Source organism: Acinonyx jubatus, chromosome B4 (genome assembly GCF_027475565.1).
Source record: "Acinonyx jubatus isolate Ajub_Pintada_27869175 chromosome B4, VMU_Ajub_asm_v1.0, whole genome shotgun sequence".
Taxonomy (NCBI): Eukaryota; Metazoa; Chordata; class Mammalia; order Carnivora; family Felidae; genus Acinonyx; species Acinonyx jubatus.
The window spans coordinates 15062755-15079724 of NC_069387.1; the positions used below are offsets into that span (position 1 = coordinate 15062755).

Consider the following 16970-nt stretch of genomic DNA (forward strand, 5'->3'; position numbering starts at 1 on the left):
TTCATCATCCATCGGCAGTCCCTTTCTGAGCCTTAGTCATCTTACATCTCTGAACTGCAAGAACATAGAAGCACGCTTCTGCCTACCTCTGGTTTTCAGCACCAGAAATTCTGTGTCTGACACCTGTTTTCAATCTTACGCTCCATTTCTCAAATCTTATTATATCTCTGCCTTTTCACACTTTGTAGTCTCTCTCTAATATTTGTTTGCAAAACACTAACTCATTTGTATTTCTATAATTACTGTCATTTTTGTCTTCTCATCTACAGTGGTTCCTTCCTTCTGGCAGCGTCTCGGAACTACTGTTCTTCCACACAATGGCACAGCATGAGAGAGGAGCTTTTATTTTAAGACTGGCCAAGTCATATCTTGATTTGATAGTCAGGAGAGAACTGTTTTGTAGAGTCATAGCAGTGTCTTTGTCGTGAGGTAGCTAGTCTCTACGTTCTTGACTTAAATCAGTTCTAAGGATTCTCAGTTTTAAGCGAGTGTCTTAGCCATTATACTCCTTCCTTACTACTTCACAATTGAGTAGCAGTGTTGCAGGAACAACAACAAGGATCTGCTGTTCCATACGATATGCCTCTGACATAATACGATATCGCTTTTTTTCCTCAGACAAGGGAAAGAGACAAAAACTTCTGGGAAATGCTCAGAGACGATAAGGAGGAAGGCATACCCTAAAATTTCCCATAACGTGACACTCCTTCTCAGTTGTGGATTAAGGGTTGCCACACTAAGTTTCAGCGTGGGCATGCATTCTGTCAAATCTTTCTCTCTTCTCATAAATGACCCTAGAACTTTCTAGGGAATTGCCTCAAAGAGAGTTCCAAAAGTAACTTCAGGTCAGAGCTTTTGGACATTGTACAGATTTACGAGGTAAATATCCATGGTGGCTCAAACAGCATCCAAGTACTTACAGGACATGCGTATGAATGACACGAATACAGATTTCTAGACAAAAATGCTCGACGTGGCTCTTGTTAGCCACGACCTACGAACACAATGTCTCACCTTCAATTATTATTTTATTTTAAAATGTATGTTCTCAGAGGGCAGAGCTTTGTGTCTGAGGTTTCTGTGCAGTGGCCCAATTTTGCTTACTTTTAGTAGTTACTAAATATGACTCGCGCTAGGATGCCAAGAAATGTCACAGACACAAAAAGGATATCTTCTGAATAATTAGCCCTTGGAGGAAGGTGCTGTCTGACCATCTAGATTCATTTGGGAATCCAGAGACTGACATGACCATGAAGAGAACGCCAGGGAAGAGCCATTGTCTCCACTTTGCACCTTCTGCCAGTAGAATCCCGTGGAAGTCATGACAGACACTGCCCAGAGTCCAGACACACACAGATGGTGGCTGTCAGGAGGTGACTCACACTATAGATTACAGCATTTAACAAAGCAAAGAGGATTAGATGTTTAGACAGTAGTTGGAAAGCCCTTCTCCAGTCAACTGGCTATAAATTTAAAGGAACGGCTTGGTATTTACAGCAATCTTGTTGAGATAGAAGGAAGACAGAGTAAATTTGTACTGGTTGATTTAATACAGTGCTCCAAGACTACTACTGCTAAGTCAGAATTCTCGTAGACTTCAAAGGAACAGATGCTCAAAATACAGAGGTACCCTTCCTGATCTTTTGAAAATGACCATTTCGCTTATCATATGCCCCTTCCTTTCAAATCAACTGATCTGACTCTCAGAATGTTTTACCTTTGCGAAGTTTCCTTTTGCTTCCCTGTTTTAATCAGAAATTGCCATTGATTTTATTTGCTAGAAAATAAGAGAGAGAGAGAGAGAGAGAGAGAGAGAGAGACGGGGTGGGGGGAGAGTGAGGTCTAGAAAATGGGACCACTGAGGGAGGTATTTTAGAGTGGAGAGCTGGATACAAACCTAGAACGAAGTTATTTCGTGAAATGCCCAAGCAGCCATTCACTCAGACTGGCACATCCTATTAGAACTATTTTTAATGCCGTATTGTAGGCACTGTCATAAATATCACAGGCTGGAAGTTTCTGTGTGCATGGAATAAGGATCATGTTCCTACTACGATGCAATATTACCTTTATCATCACCACGCAATCTTTATTAAGGGTCTCCCAGTACACATGCCATAGAAGAAGGCAGTATCTCTACAGCAAGCACAATAGATTTATGAGTAAAAAGTTGAAAGCACCCTGATCATTTTAAATGTGAGACAAATGCCATATAATGAGTTGACATTTTTCACAGAGTGCGTCTTCTGGTGGATGAAGGCTACGAAGATCGAATTCTGATGGCACACGACATACATACGAAGCATCGGCTGATGAAGTATGGAGGTCACGGCTACTCTCATATACTTACCAACATTGTTCCTAAAATGTTGCTTAGAGGGATCACTGAGAATGCACTTGATAAGATACTAATAGAGAACCCTAAGCAATGGCTAACTTTCAAGTAGGATGGTTGTTTACAGACTCACACCTTGAGTAGAAAGCTCACAGAGAACATTTTTCAGTGATTTCAAACCCACAGTGAGATACTAATCAGAGCTACGTAGGACGAATGACGGATCATTTCCTATTTATGAGAATTAGAAATTTTGCCTTCTCAGAAACCAGCTGGTACATCGGTACCTTTAGGAAGTTACTGACCTAACGGACCCCTCTTGTTCTGCCTTTGACAAAATAAATACAGAAGCACCTGTTTCCAAACAGTGATTTACATTCTGTATCCCCTCTAGCAAAGTTTTGCTTTGTTTTGTTTTCTTAATCTATCAGGTGCACTACTTGAGGAAATTTAAAGTGTTTCTAGTTAAATTACCCCCTTCTGGAGCAATCTAATGTTTCTTGTAATATTGATGATCCTACTAATTATCCTGCTGTTCTTTAATTAATGCTTAATGAATAATATGGCACTTGAAAATAGCTTCTGCAGCAAGGGAAGTTAAAGTTTGAGGCTTTTCCCCCCAAAGGACACTGTAATACAATCACCAATTCACAATGATAAAAATATTGTCGAAGCTTAATTATATTCATTATATATTGTAGAAGTTGTCTACCTATCTATATTGACTGGTAATAAATCAGTTTTGTTGCCTGTGGCTTCCTGGTATCCATTTTTGCTGTAAAGCTTTGTTAGTTTAAACATTTGTATAAGGGGGCATGAACACATAATACTGAATTATAAAAATTCAATGGTAAAAGTCAAAATATATTACATAATATAGCTTAATGAATCATTACATTTATAATAACAAAGGCCACAGTTTAATTAATAATATATATGCAAAAAAAGAGAAATGTTTGCCATATATATATTCCCTTTATTTCCCTTACCTTTTATTTGTTTTTCCTTGGGCCTAAACAGAGAAAATGATGCTTAGTTATCTGAAGAAAAGGTCAGATCTATTAGAAATGGCATTCTGACTCGAGCCTACTCTTCAAAAGGTACCCACCCCCGATGTTTTGTGTAAATAAAGCCTTTTTAAAACTCTTAGTTGATGTGCACTGCTGTTTATAAATTAATCTTTTGGTTGATTCCTCATTATGCTATTTGTTACAAACAAAAACAAAAACAAAAACCCCCAAAAACTCCAAACCCCAACTACCAATTCCTCTTTGATAAATATATGTCGTTCAATAGAAATAAATTCGTTGAAACCCCATTATCAGTTATCTAACATATTAGAAAGGCCAAATAGAATTAGTCATTATTCCTGATGGATGGGCTAAGCATTTTTGATCATAGACATCATGACAGTGACTCCGACCAAGGCATTTAAACTAAGCAAACAGCACCTTCAGATGGGAACATCATGCATAACTCTTTTGGAAAGTTGAGGTTTACGAAACACAAGATATTTCTGTGGCTCAAAGATGATCACGCTTTCTGTGTATTAGAACATAAAGTACCCAAGAGGAACGAGCCAGGGGAACAAACTAATTCCTTTAAATGAAAAAATGCAAATGTCCTTCACCAGTAAAACAAGCAGATTTTTAAATCCCTGTTTTTGAAATCTACTTGTCAGAGTCTTCAAAGGCAAGCGAGGAGGTGGGGGGGCGGGGAGGGCGGGGTGGGGACAGATTTTTCATTGTAACAGTGGAAGTTGTCCGATAGGGAGGATATATCAACATGCATTTTTAATCTTTTTCTTAGATTAAAGAGATGGCTTTTGGCAGTGTATTTTAACCAGAGAGAAATGATTTGCACTACTCTCAGAATCTACTTTACTGTCAGCTTTAATCCACCTGAGAAAAAAGAAAAAAGTGATCATTCAAATGCATATCATTCATAGACATTGCAAAAAAGAGCCACCCGTTTCTGCAGTCCTAATATTAACAGTCTGACACAGAATGCAGTGGGAATATTGATTGGCATATGGTAATAAAGAAGCCGTAGGCTTAATTTACAGACATGTGACGGATAGGGCATTTTAACCTAATAAACTTTACGTTTCTGGGTAGCTCTTAAAAGAGAAGCCATTTCAATTGTTTTGCTATTCCATACACTTTTGTAATCCAAAATATATTTCGATCCAAAATAAGTCAAATAATTTTTGCTTGTTTGTGTGTATATATACACATACTTTTTTAGATTAAATTTTTGAGGCTATACAGCCACTGTGCCTGTGGTCTGAAGCCATATATATATCATACTTCCTCTAACATATGTGTGTGTGTGCATGTACACACAAATACATGTATTTGTAGCAGATACTGGTATAAAATATATACACTTTGTTGTCATATTGGTTACACGTGAAATTATTCCTTTTGAAATAACCTCAGGCCAGGACTTGTAGTAACTATTTGAAGGCCTTACTTAGTGTCCCCTTGGTGACCCATGCAGTAGCTCAAATTAAACCTTTGTGCATTGGGTTTATGAATAATCTTTTGTTCCAAAGAAAGCAAAAGCCTCAGTCTGATTTAACACCAAAGAATAAATTTCTCTGACTTTCTAAGTAAATCTAAACGCATTCTATTGACAAAATGGACACACAGGGGATTTTCTAAATACCACACATAATTACACGTTTGCACACTTAGAGGGTAATCCTATGATACAATTTCGATCTCCATTTTTAAAAGATAATCACCAGAAAGGAGAGAAAAGAAAATTCACAAGAAAAAGGAAATGTGAAAATGATCATAGGCTTGGGAATTCCCTCAAATCCAGAAAATTCCAGGTTAAGGCTTGAAGTTGAATCATTCCCAGGACTAGCTCTAAAGTTAACAAAAGTACAAGGCAAACAATTTCTTTGGGGACAAGCAGCATTATTTCAATTAGACCTTCTCCTGCAGGGTAAGATCATTCTCCCCACACTATGAATGGACTCCAAGTATCATCAGAAGCAGGTAAACTCACAAGAACCAAAGCTGATATATGGATCAAAGCAGCAGGGTCACAGAACACCAAAGTATCATAGATATTGGAGAAATAATTCAGTGTCTTAGATTTTTCTATAAAAATTTGTGATCTATATAGGACTTCATTCACATGGACACTAACAATAAGGAGGAGAATTTGCTTTGGCGGTAATGGATAACACATCTGCTTATCTTGCTTTTAATTTTTTTTTTTTTTTTTTTTTTTTTTTTACAGAATGTTTCTGAGTATACAGATGTGAGTCAGGTAGCATTTGAATTCCCCACATATACACAACTGAGGTGCCCCGCAACTGGCATCCCCTGGGATCCTTGATTCAGTGACGTCAGCCATACGAATCCAGTGTCCAAACTCAGAATAATAAGCTTAGTTTCTGCGTTATCAGTCCGCATAAATAATAAATCCAGAAAATGTGCTGTATTTGTTGTTATTTCCTCCGTGTGCTTTCCCGCCATCTAGTTTGATGTAGACTTCATCTCCTGGCTCCAAATGAAGAACCACACTGTTACTGGCATAATCATAATTCTGATCGGCGTCTTGGGCAATGGCACTGGCACGCACCTATGTGAAACAAACAAGAATTAGAATGCGTGGAAGAAAATTCTCCAGTATTCTCTCTCTCTCTGTTTCTCTCTCTCTCTCTTTTTTCATCCATTCACAGCACGGTAAGCAGACTTGCTGCCATAGCACAGAATTTAGCATGAGAGAGTCCACCTGGGCCTTGGAGCTCTTTGAGGAGATCTTTGCAACAGTTCGAGCTCTATCCCTGGAAAGGAGGAACAGAAAGAAGAAAATGGTGCTTTCCTGAGGGTCACGGCAGCCGTCTTTTCTTACCTTACGTGATAAAAACAATGCACACCAACCTATTCTCTTCCTAAATCAGCACTTTTTCTAATTCCTTGAACCTCTATGCCCAATCACTTCTTGGAATGGAAATAAGGGTAATTTTTTTGCATTTCAATTCAGACCAATTAGCAATAATCTAAACCAGCGGTTTATGAGTACAGAGGTTTAATCCAAACTTCAGCGGGTCCCCAGGATTTTCAGAAAATCGAGATCCACAGGCAGTTGAGATTCAGAGAAATAAAACAACTCCAGCTCTACTACATAGGGGAAAAAAAATGAAGAAAGCCTTTTGATGTGAGGCTTTCGAAATCTAATTCAAGTAAAGCCTTTTTTTTTTTTTTTTGCCAGAAATCTAACTCACTTAAACGTCACCCAAGTTTGCAGAGTTCATTTTTCTATTTGTGGCTTTTTATTACTTCATTGTGCTGTGTGCACTTAAATAAATTATTTAATTGCCACATATCTAAAAGTTGTAGAAGGAAATAAGATTTGAGGCCTCTAAAATTTCTAAAACTTTTTAATGATCTGATTGAATACCCTTTTATATTTAGGTGATTCTAAAATGTGTGGTTTGCTTTGAGGATAGAAGCTGCCTATAATCCTCTCATGTTCAGCCTGTGACATAGACATCCTATCACATTCTCAACTCTGATTAGGCTTCATATTCATTTAGCCATATTTTGATTCTGCCTTGGAAAAAAAAATTTTCCATAGGCAGACTTATATTTGACTTATTTCAGTAAGACATCTTCTACTCTGTGCCTTGTTTCTATTCCATTATAATGGTGCTTCCCTTAATAACAGAGCAAACGATTTAGTGGTTTTGTAAACCTGTGTTATGTAATAATACCTGACTTGGGGTACCATGTGCTGGCAAAATGAGGGAAACGAGGCACACGTCAAGAATTTCCAGGTGTTTCTTTCAAAATTTAAGTGATAGGTTTTCAAATTAAATTTTCATGGGCTATGTTCTCACATTAATGCTGAAATGTTAAAAAAGGAGAAGGCTCTTTGACACTGCTGAACTTGTGAAGTAATTTGAGTAATATTTTAAAAATTTCTTTCTCTGGATATCGTATAGCAAAAGGAGAAAGGGGCTTAAAGGATTTAGAATTGCTTTAACCCTGGGCTAACTGACACTAATACAGTGAAAGCAATGTACCACGCAATTACGCTCAGAAACACTGACTCAAATGTATACACCGATTCAGCGAGGCGATCTGTGTTGACCATTAAGTAATAATACAATGTAACGTCACAATATTTCCTAGAAATTAATTGTAGGTTTGTAGGAGTTGAATGTTTTGATTCATTAATTTCACCTAGTTATAAATTCCCTGGGGGGGGGGGGTGGAATCTACGGGGAGGATAGCGCTGTTATGACCTGATGTTTTTCTTAACGTGTGAATTTTTAATGGGTTAGAGAAATGAAAAGACAAATTAGTAATTGGCCATATCAGTAATATATTAATGAATTCACAATCCATAAATATACTATTCAGCTATTATTGATAACCAGACATATTTAGTGCTTTAGGTATTTAATATATGCTCTGCTCTATGGGTGTTGTGCTTTAACACTGTTCTCTATAGAAAGGCATCTGGGAACCAGGACTCATTAAAATCCCTTGATTTAGAGACAATAGTCTTAAATGTAGTTTTTATTCGATAGGGTATAAGCACAGAACCATGTAAATGTGACCATTTTTATTCTGTAGGTACAACCACGGAGACCTGCAAATGCATTAGTGTGATCCTACAGACTAGAAGGTTACCCTTATGGTTTTTCACTTCCTTTGTCATGTGACTGCTTTTTAATAAAAGTTGATTCTCTTAAGCTATTAAGCTATACTGTAGACCGCAAGACTTTCCCAATTAAATAACTGCCATACTCCAGCACGCTTTGGACAATTTCAGAATGTCTGCTCACCTGATCACGCTCGGAAGGTACAATGGCACTTGAAATTTCAAGCTCTAGTAACCAGCTCGGCGACTTCGAACAATTCTTCCTTTAAGCCATCAAACTACTGAGCAAGGTAATGCATCCACCTTGGAGGCTATTTTCAGGTTCCCAAATGTACGCCGATTTCAGCATTTTCTCCGGGAATATGATGCATCCTTTCCTCAGCCCTATGTACCCATTTCTGCCTAAAGGTCCTCTAAAATCTTTTCATATCACAAGTTAACTATTTAGATTCCGCTTCATCTGTAGTGCGGGTTTCACAGCTTTTTAAAATGATGGTATTAATTTGGCATTTCATTAATCTTGCTAATAAATGAATATCAACTCACAGACTGTTGTTTCCAATATATCTCATGTTCCTCCATGCTGTAATTCACACATTCTTAGAATAAAAATTGGTCCTGAGTTGTTTTATGGTTCTAATCTGGGGCCAGCTTCAGTGGTTAATACAGTGGCTTGTTACAGGGACATTACAGGGACTGTGCTCACACAGCAATTTTTAAATTCAGGTTTGGCTGCTAAAAGTGTACAAACACATTACAATTATGTTTCCTGTCTCTTTATAAAGCCATTTGAGTCCAACTTTTACCTTTCATATCAACAAATGGTATGATTAGATTTTAGGTTGATGGTTTCAACGGGGAATATGAGAACTGTAATCCCTTTAGTGGCATATTTGTGAGAACGTAGCAGCCTGTGTGGCTTTAGCATTATCTTATTAGTGAGGGTTTATCATCGGAGACGATATTTATGGTAACATTTGCTAATTTAATTAATTGCTACTGATGCTCCCATAATTTCATTTTCATTGTACTTCTGTGGGATCATAAACAAAAGGTTAAGTGGTGCATCAGGTTAATTTACCGGCCTTTGATGTTTCCATCTGTGATCCTGCATTCAACACAAAGCATAAATAAAATGCTTCCCATATAGTTACGGTCCAGAGGCACTCCTCTATCCTAGAGTGAACTGCATTTTCAGTTTAATTTTTGTGCTTCTCAAATCCACTTAATCTATAGCACATTACACTGACATAGATCTCTGAGTTTCTGTTTTATGAAAACAAATTAGGTCTGCTCAGGGGGGAGACTGCCATGCTAAGAAGTGATTGGACAAGAACATAACTGAAAACCAAGGATAAACTATTTGTTTCATAGTAATAAAATAAATTTCATAAAATAGTTCTCATTTGCAACTCTCTGCAAATCAGACTTTACAAAATAGTCCTGTTCTAGGGATAAAATTCCTTAATGGTAATATTTTAATAGCCATTTTCCAAAAGAGTCCATGTTGAAGTCGAAAATACATTGTGTGGTGCTACATATACATATATTTTTTAATTACTTGTTGCACACCTTTTGAAGAAGTCACAGCTTAACAATGTCAATGGAGAGCTTGCTACATGATAAGGTCAGCTGGTTTGCCTTATTTTTTTTTTTCCTGATCCTCACAGAATGTGCCTGCTAGGATGATACAAAGGAGCATTCGACTCTCCAAACGATGAAATAATTTTAAAAACAAAATGCAGGTAGCGCATGTATAAGAAATGGTTTTCTTGGAATCAGTACAATATACCTGAGCTCAGCAGTTGAGATAAGAACACTTAAACTAATTAATATGTATCGTTCCCTGATTAGTCATGCAATTGCCATTTCTGGATACTTAAAGATGTGAGTGTTTTTATTCAGTGGCTGATAAAACTTGGTATTGTTCCATTTTAATTACTACCTCTAAAAACAATCCTTCAGCCCAACAGTAATTTCCAGACCTAACCTTTGAGTCAGAAGAGAGCCAATTTGAAAAGAAATGGGTGCCTCATCACTGTCTGCCAAGGGGCTGGTCATAAACCATTCCCTAAAGGCGACAGAATACCTCTATTTGGGTACGGTGAGTCATGCCCTTTTTAGCCATTTACCTATACCTGGCTCACTGCTCTATAAATGATTTTTATTTATCTTAATATTATTTTTGTGCACAATAACTATAATAAACAACCCTGTCAGTGCCGCCTGGTGGCCATTTTCCCTTTTTTGTTGTTGTTGTTTGTTTGTTTTGTTTTGTTTTACCTGTCCTGTGGGTTCCTTGAGCTTTTTTAATTCCTTTTGAAGTGACGGGTGGGAGGAAGGGGGAGGGCAGGATTTTGTGCCCTTCCTTATACATTTAGAGCATTTGTCTTCCACTTTTGAAAAAACTCTGATACTGAATTCGAATTAGGCCTTTGGAATAAATCCTGCCTTAATGCTGCTTAATAGAGACCTGGGTTAGAACGGACAAGGTCTGATTTCGAGGGGGCGGGTGACCTGAAGCCCAATGAGCCCTCCTTAAATCTAAGTTGGCCACAGCGGGGTTCCCTGGGCCACCCAATAAGCAAAATTAAAGCCAGAGAACCCAGCCCAGACTTCAGGCTGCAGGTTGCAAGGCCTTGCCCGAGTGCGGCTGCTGATTCAGCGCGCGAGCCTCAGGTCTGATCACACTTTTAGGCAGTTAACAAATACTATTGTCCTCTTCTGACTGAGAAATTAGACACACTTTGTTTTTGCACTGACCGCGAATTTCTCAAGCAAACGGTAAAGTGGCCCCGGCATAAAAGTGCCCACCCGTGGCCCTTGTGGCAGAGCCGACCAGCTCAGGAGAATAAGTCCCAGGGGCCCGGGCGCTGCCCTGAGGCTGGTTCACAGTCAAGGCCAAGGCCACTGCCTCTCGAGAGAAGGCGGGGTTGGGAAGACTACCCAGCCGGCGGCCCGGGGCTCCCTGGCGGTGAGGCCCATCGCCCCAGGGCCGGCTCGGCCTCCTGCCCTCCTTGCCCCCTGCCTGTGCGGCCTCCTACCCCAGCCGGTGGAGTAAGGGCTCTGCGTTTGGGTGCGTGTTTTACGGAGTGCACTCACGAGTCTCAACTTTTTTCTTTTGTCATCAACACTCTTTACTTCTCCCCCTTCTTCTGCTGGGGCTGAAATCTAAACAGGAGTTTGCGTCTTGCATTTGACTATATGCTTGTTTCCGAGGTCTGGGACGCCGCAAGGGCCCTGGCGACCGCAAGTCCCCGGTCCCTCTTCGGCTCGGGACGCCCCACACTTGGACTCGCTCTTTCGGGTCCCTTCTTTCTCCAGCGGGCCCCTTTCTCCCCCGAGTTTGCCACGCTGGCACGCCCACTTCGGGGCTCCCCGCTAGCCGTCCTATTCCAGGCAAAGCCTGAGAGCGACCCTAAGCTGCAGAAGATCCCCCGGCCGAGGGTAGCGTCCCGCTCCCGGCCTCCCGGGGCACAGGCTGCCCAGGGGACCGAGCTCCCAGCTCCCCTGCCCTCGAGGGTCGCTCTCGCACTCGCGCGCACAGCGAGCGCAGGTCCTAGCTTGGGAACCGCCCTCTCCAGGCCTCCGGGCGCCCTCTTAGGCCCGCGACCCCCGCCTCTCCAGGGAGTAACAGCGTCCCCTCGGCTCCACTCCCGGGAGCCCGGCTGCCGCGCCCTTCCTCCGCGGGCTCCCACCCCCATTTCCGGGGTCTCCTCCCTCTTGCCCGCACCTTCCCGCGCTCCCTCCCCGCCCACCCCGCTGCCTGCCGGCACTCACCTGGTTGTTCTTGCAGAGATCAGCCCACATGCTGGTGCCGTCCCCTCCGCGCATCAGGACGTGGTAGGTGAAGAAGTAGATGCCCGGGATAGAGCAGGTGAACTTGCCCGTGGTGGGATCGTAGTGGTTACCGAGGTTGGTGACCACGTCGTCGAACTTGAGCACCTCGTAGCCTTCGTGCTGCCGCTTGAGGCCGGCGTAGAAGGCGATCTTGGGCACCGTGCTGTAGGTGGCGGCGCTGATGGCCCCGGCCGCGTTCAGGCCGGGCGCCCCGGGCGGGCCCGGCAGGCCTTGGCGGCCGGGCTCGCCCTTCTCGCCCGGAGGGCCCACGGGACCCGGCGGCCCGGGCTCACCGGGGGGCCCGCGCGGGCCCGCCTTCCCCGGCCTGCCGGCCTCGCCTTTGGGGCCCTGGATGAAGGTGGGCAGGGACTGCATGAGGCCGCGGTCGGGCGTGGCGGCCGTGCTGGGCGCCTTGGTGCCCCCGTAGGGGTCGCAGACCATGCGGCAGGTGCCCAGCATCTCGTAGTGCGCCGACGTGCCGGCCGAGCTCACCAGCACCGGGATGAGGATAACCAGCAGCAGCACCATCACCACCCCCAGCGCCCCGGCGGCGATCAGGCGCCTCCTGCTGCCCACCAGCCGGCTCAGCGCGGGGCGATCCTCTTGTCTGCTTTTGGACAAAATTTTGAAGGTTGGGCGGGGACCTCCTCAGAGCCGAAAACAACCCCCTGCGAACCCCAACTCCCCTGGGCGGGCGCGCGCCGGCCGCTCCCCGCCTGCTCCTGCTCCTGCTCCCGCTCCCCCTGCTGAGGCTGCGGCTGGGGAGGGAGCTCGGACGCCAGGCGACTTGAGCTGAAGTCCCGGGCTGGGGGGGTGGGGGCTGGGGGAGGGGCGCGCAGGGCGCCCCCTCGCCTCCCGCGAGCCCCTTGGCACCTGTGGCTGCGCCTCGGGCGCCGGCGCGGCCACTCGGAGGGCAGAGCCAGCCGCCGCCTCTCGCGCCGCCCGGGGCCGCTCACACTTTTATGCGGCCGCTGCTGCGATCGACTTTTCCGTTTTTGCCGACTGCGCCAGTTCGCACCAACTTTCCGTCTGAAGTTGCCTTTTTCTGCCTCCTCCTCGGCTTCTCTCGCTGGCTCGGTTCGCCCTTCCGCTGCCTGTCTCCCCCTCCTTCGCCACCGCCACGGCAGCCCTAAGAGAGGCGCACCCCCCCCGCCCCCCGCGAGCTCGGGCCGGCCGCCCCCCGGGTGCGCGGAGCAGCGGCGGCGGCGGCGGCGGGCACGGTCAGCGCGGCGAGGCTCGGGGCTGGAGCGGCGGAGCCAGTGAGCAGCGGCGAGCGCCTGGCGGCCGGGAGCGGAGCGCGAGAGAGACTGAACGCAGAATCCTGCCCGGGTACCACCTGCCAGGAGAAGAGGAGGCTGACAAACGCGCGCCGGAGCAATTTATAGGCACCCAAGGCACAGAGGAAGGGGAGCCGCTCTGGCATCTCACTGCAGCATCTGCTCCGCGCATCCCACTCAGAGGGAGTTTGGCATTACTCTGACAATGTGGGATTTTTTTTTTCTCAGCCTCTCTCTCTCTCTCTCTCTCTTTTTCCCCCTCTGCACACGGATGAACAGTGAGATCGTGAACACTCCCTTGCCGAGCCCAGGTGACGGCAGCTCTCTCGTTGGACACACCTGGCGGGGGGAGGGGGAGGGAGACAGATGTGCAATGGCCTCGGGGACTCGAAGGTCACACCTAAGCCCCCTGTGTCCCCGCGGGGAGCTGCGCCACTTGGAGGGTGGAGGTGAGGGTTGAAAAGAGGATGGCTCCGTTGACAATATTTCTCTGCTGGCTCACCCACAATCAGCCGGCGCTTCAGGTGTTTTTCAAAATGCCACTTTTAACATAAGAAGGGCCCTTCAGAATTTTCCAGATGGTTTTCTTTGGTAACCTTATGGTTTCCCTCGCCAGTCTTCTAAAATGAAGCAAGATGCCACGCAGAGAACAGGAAGGTGTGTTGAAAAGCCCAAGGGCTGTTTTGAATGATTATGAATGAGTAGGCCCACCACACAGTGGGGGGGGGGGGTGGGGTGGGGGGGGGTGGGGTGGGTTCTTTTAACAAATGCGCGGTCCGTGTCCTCGCTCCCAGGACTGCAGTTCTATAGCTACCTTTCAGGAGATCTTGCCATCGGATCTGAAGTCGCATGTACTTGCACTGCATGCACGAGAGATAATGACTTGTCGGATGTCTTTCAAGGTCTTAAAGCAAGCAGCCTTTACAAAAGTCCTGGGCAGGATCTTTTGCTGAGATATGGAAAGTGTCCTGTAAGCTCCAGGCACAGGTCCTGCATGTACACTGAGGCATGGGGAAAAGAGGTAACATGGGAGAGCAGAAGGAAAAGCCTGGATTTGTGATATTAATGTAAAACCCCCAGAGTAGGTATTAGGCAAGTTATCCCACTAACAAATACAGAAGGCACACAAGAACGGCCTTAAATAAACAAGCAGAATCGATTTGTAAATCATACTTTTGCATTCAGGACCCATGGATGTCAATCAAACGTGGATGGCATTTGCTTGTCAATACAGGGATGATGGCTGGGAAGATGGTGACTTATTACATCAGGGTGAGAATCTGAAATAAGCAAGAACAAACAAGGCCACAGCCAGCGGAACAGTAACCTCCCGGCGGCCTGGGATCTTGTCTGCGGCTACCATAGCACCGAGCGTCTCCTTTTCTGTTCCTTCCGCCTACCTTCCACAGCACCCCGGTTTAGTTCTTTCTTTCCTTCTTCTCGGTTTCAAAAGTAAGGTCAAATGAGCAGGCGGAAGACAACACCGATTCATTGATTCTTTTAAGAGAAATGTCAGGAGCTCCTTCAGGCCTTTCCTGGGAGAATCCACAGCGAGGCGCAGGCCCGCCGGGCCCAACCCAGCCTAGGTCTCCAGGTTTTCTCTCCCTCTGGCTGCTGAGGGGGCCGCGGCTCTTGCTACTGGACAAGAGTCCTTCCCACTCCTCAAACCTTTAACTTTTACGTTCGGGCAGTGGTTTTAGAAACGTGTGTCTGTGTCTTGGGAATAATTATACATGTATTTCAGAATACTTTTATTCACACGAGGAACCTTATTTTCATATATTTGAGCAGCGGACACATAGCAAATTCTCCACTGACCACAATGCCTATTTTCCTAACACACGATCTGGGTTGCTTCTCAAAAGCCACCTTTCCTTTAGGGGACGAGATGGTAAAGGGTGGTAACAGGATGAAGGTTAATGCATTAATCAAACTCTTTTCCGATGCACCAAGTTATCAACATTCAGAAGACTTCTTTATTGCTAAAGAGAGTCCAGGTGGGGGATAGAGGGGGGGAGTTTTTAAAAGGTAGAGTTGAATAAATAAATTCTCACTGAAAAATCTCAAGATACATGGCATTTTCCGCTGGAGACTGCTCACCTTACAGAGGAACCCAGTGAGGATGCCATGAAATGGTAGGGTTGGAATGAATGCGGGCAAGCGAGTCCACACCAGCTCACGTTTGCAGATGTTGTAAGGGCGGGACACAGCTGGGAGCAGAATCGGGGCCGTCCAGTGTGTGCGTGCTGGTACCCTTTCCTCTACATTGCACTGACGGACCTATGGTACCGTTCTGTTCATGGAGGCTCTTCTCCTTCTTCCTTTAATGCCAAAGCGCAGCTTGGCTTCGTGAGCGAGGGCACTGGCATCTTAAAGTTCTGCTGAGGTTCGGAAAGGTGCTCTGTAGTCCTCCTTCACGAAGAAGGCAACGTTGGCCAGGCCACATGGCTGAGCCATTTTCCTGTTGAGTGCACAAACCTGGGTGGCCCATGGACATTTGGCTTTTCAGCGAAGTAAGTTTAAATTATTGGTCTCCTCCCTTCTCTAGAAGCGTCCCACCATGTGCTTTGGGAGAAGCTTCTTGTTGTTGTTCAGGATGACTGGGTAGTAGGTGAACTAATGGCAGCTTGCAGCCACTTTCCACCACTTGAATTTCTGAGAAGGTTCTCTGGAAAGTTACTCACGCTTCAGCCCTTATTCTGACAGTTTGAATAAGCCATCTGATATGGCATATTACTCATCATCTCTATATGTATATAATAATAGAAAATGTGTCAATTAAAAAAAAATATTTGGTTCTCTTCAGTCATCATCAGGGAAGCAAGTTATCGCTCAGATTTGATGTTAATCTTGGAGATGAGCCCTGGGAATCTAATTTTCCCAGTCATTCCTCAAGGAAACGCAAGGCTCCGTATTCCCGTTCCTTCTACACCTGGGACTTTGTGACCATTCGGATTATGAAGTTAAATGCAGAAACCCAAGATCCAGGTTGGATGATGGTGCTGTGATTTTCATCTTCCCCACATCATCTCTGTCTCTTTCGGAGAACCCAGCAGATCCGGAGCACGCGACTCCCACACAGATGTGCAGGGACATCATTAATCTTTATTGAGCGCCCACCGGCAGCACAGCCCTACACTGGGCTCTTACAAGGCAAACAAATCTTTAGTCATGAGAATGATTTCCAAATGCAGCCACACTTAAACAGAAATAGCATTTATAAGGAGAAAATAAAAGGAGTTAGCAAACCCAAGGACTATCTACAGAAATAGAGATTTTAAAAGTCTGGAAAAAAATCAGACTGGGATCAGCTATTTACCTTTGATTTCTGGGTCTCCAAATTGTATTTCAGGACATATACTCCTTTGGCTGAGGAATTCGAGATTTCTAGAAAGGGTCTGCTTGGAGTAATGGAAGGAAGTAGTAGTATATCCTTATGGCTTTGGAATCAGAGGAGTCTTAATTTGGATCCAGTGTCTTCATTTACTAGCTATGACAGTTACTTAATCTCCCTGAGGCTTAATTCCCTTTTCTCTAAAATGGGAATAACACTAACACCTAAATTGTAGGGTTGTTGTGAAGACGCACGTTACTGCGTCAATTACAGTGCTACCCAACTCATGACCAGGGCCCAGTAAATGTCAGTTTTCCTGTTTATCTGTTGTAGGACTGCTGAGTAGAACATGTGCATACGGGCTGGACGGTAGGACACAGGCTTCATAAAGGAAGCTAAAGGGTCAGACTTAAGACAAATGCCATCAAATGGATACTAAGTATCACAGACTTGGACAAAACTAGATAGAACACACAAGTTTTCCAGGAGAGGCGCCTGTGTGTCATATTATATAATATGAAATGAAGTAAGACAAAACTCAAAACAACGCTCA

General features: G+C 44.4%; 3 protein-coding genes across 6 annotated transcripts in view; 1 reads left to right on the plus strand and 2 right to left on the minus strand.

Moving 5' to 3' along the window:
• Positions 1–3089, plus strand: part of PTER (phosphotriesterase related) — a 68930-nt gene extending 65841 nt beyond the window's left edge. For all 4 annotated transcript variants that reach the window (XM_027073517.2, XM_053225353.1, XM_027073519.2 and 1 more), the window contains one exon: positions 2237–3089. In XM_027073517.2, coding sequence (XP_026929318.1) covers positions 2237–2447 — 211 coding nt within the window. In that variant the 3' untranslated portion in view covers positions 2448–3089. The remainder of the gene's footprint in view (positions 1–2236) is intronic.
• The window catches only part of RSU1 (Ras suppressor protein 1), a 274063-nt gene that overhangs the window by 3880 nt on the left and 253213 nt on the right, over positions 1–16970 (minus strand). The gene's annotated exons all lie outside the window — the stretch shown is intronic.
• On the minus strand, positions 3199–13704 carry C1QL3 (complement C1q like 3). The gene is made up of 2 exons (XM_027073521.2): positions 11747–13704; positions 3199–5935 (listed from the first exon to the last, which is right to left on the minus strand). The coding sequence occupies exons 1-2, from the start codon at positions 12332–12334 to the stop codon at positions 5756–5758; spliced, it is 768 nt and encodes a 255-aa protein (XP_026929322.1). The 5' UTR covers positions 12335–13704; the 3' UTR covers positions 3199–5755.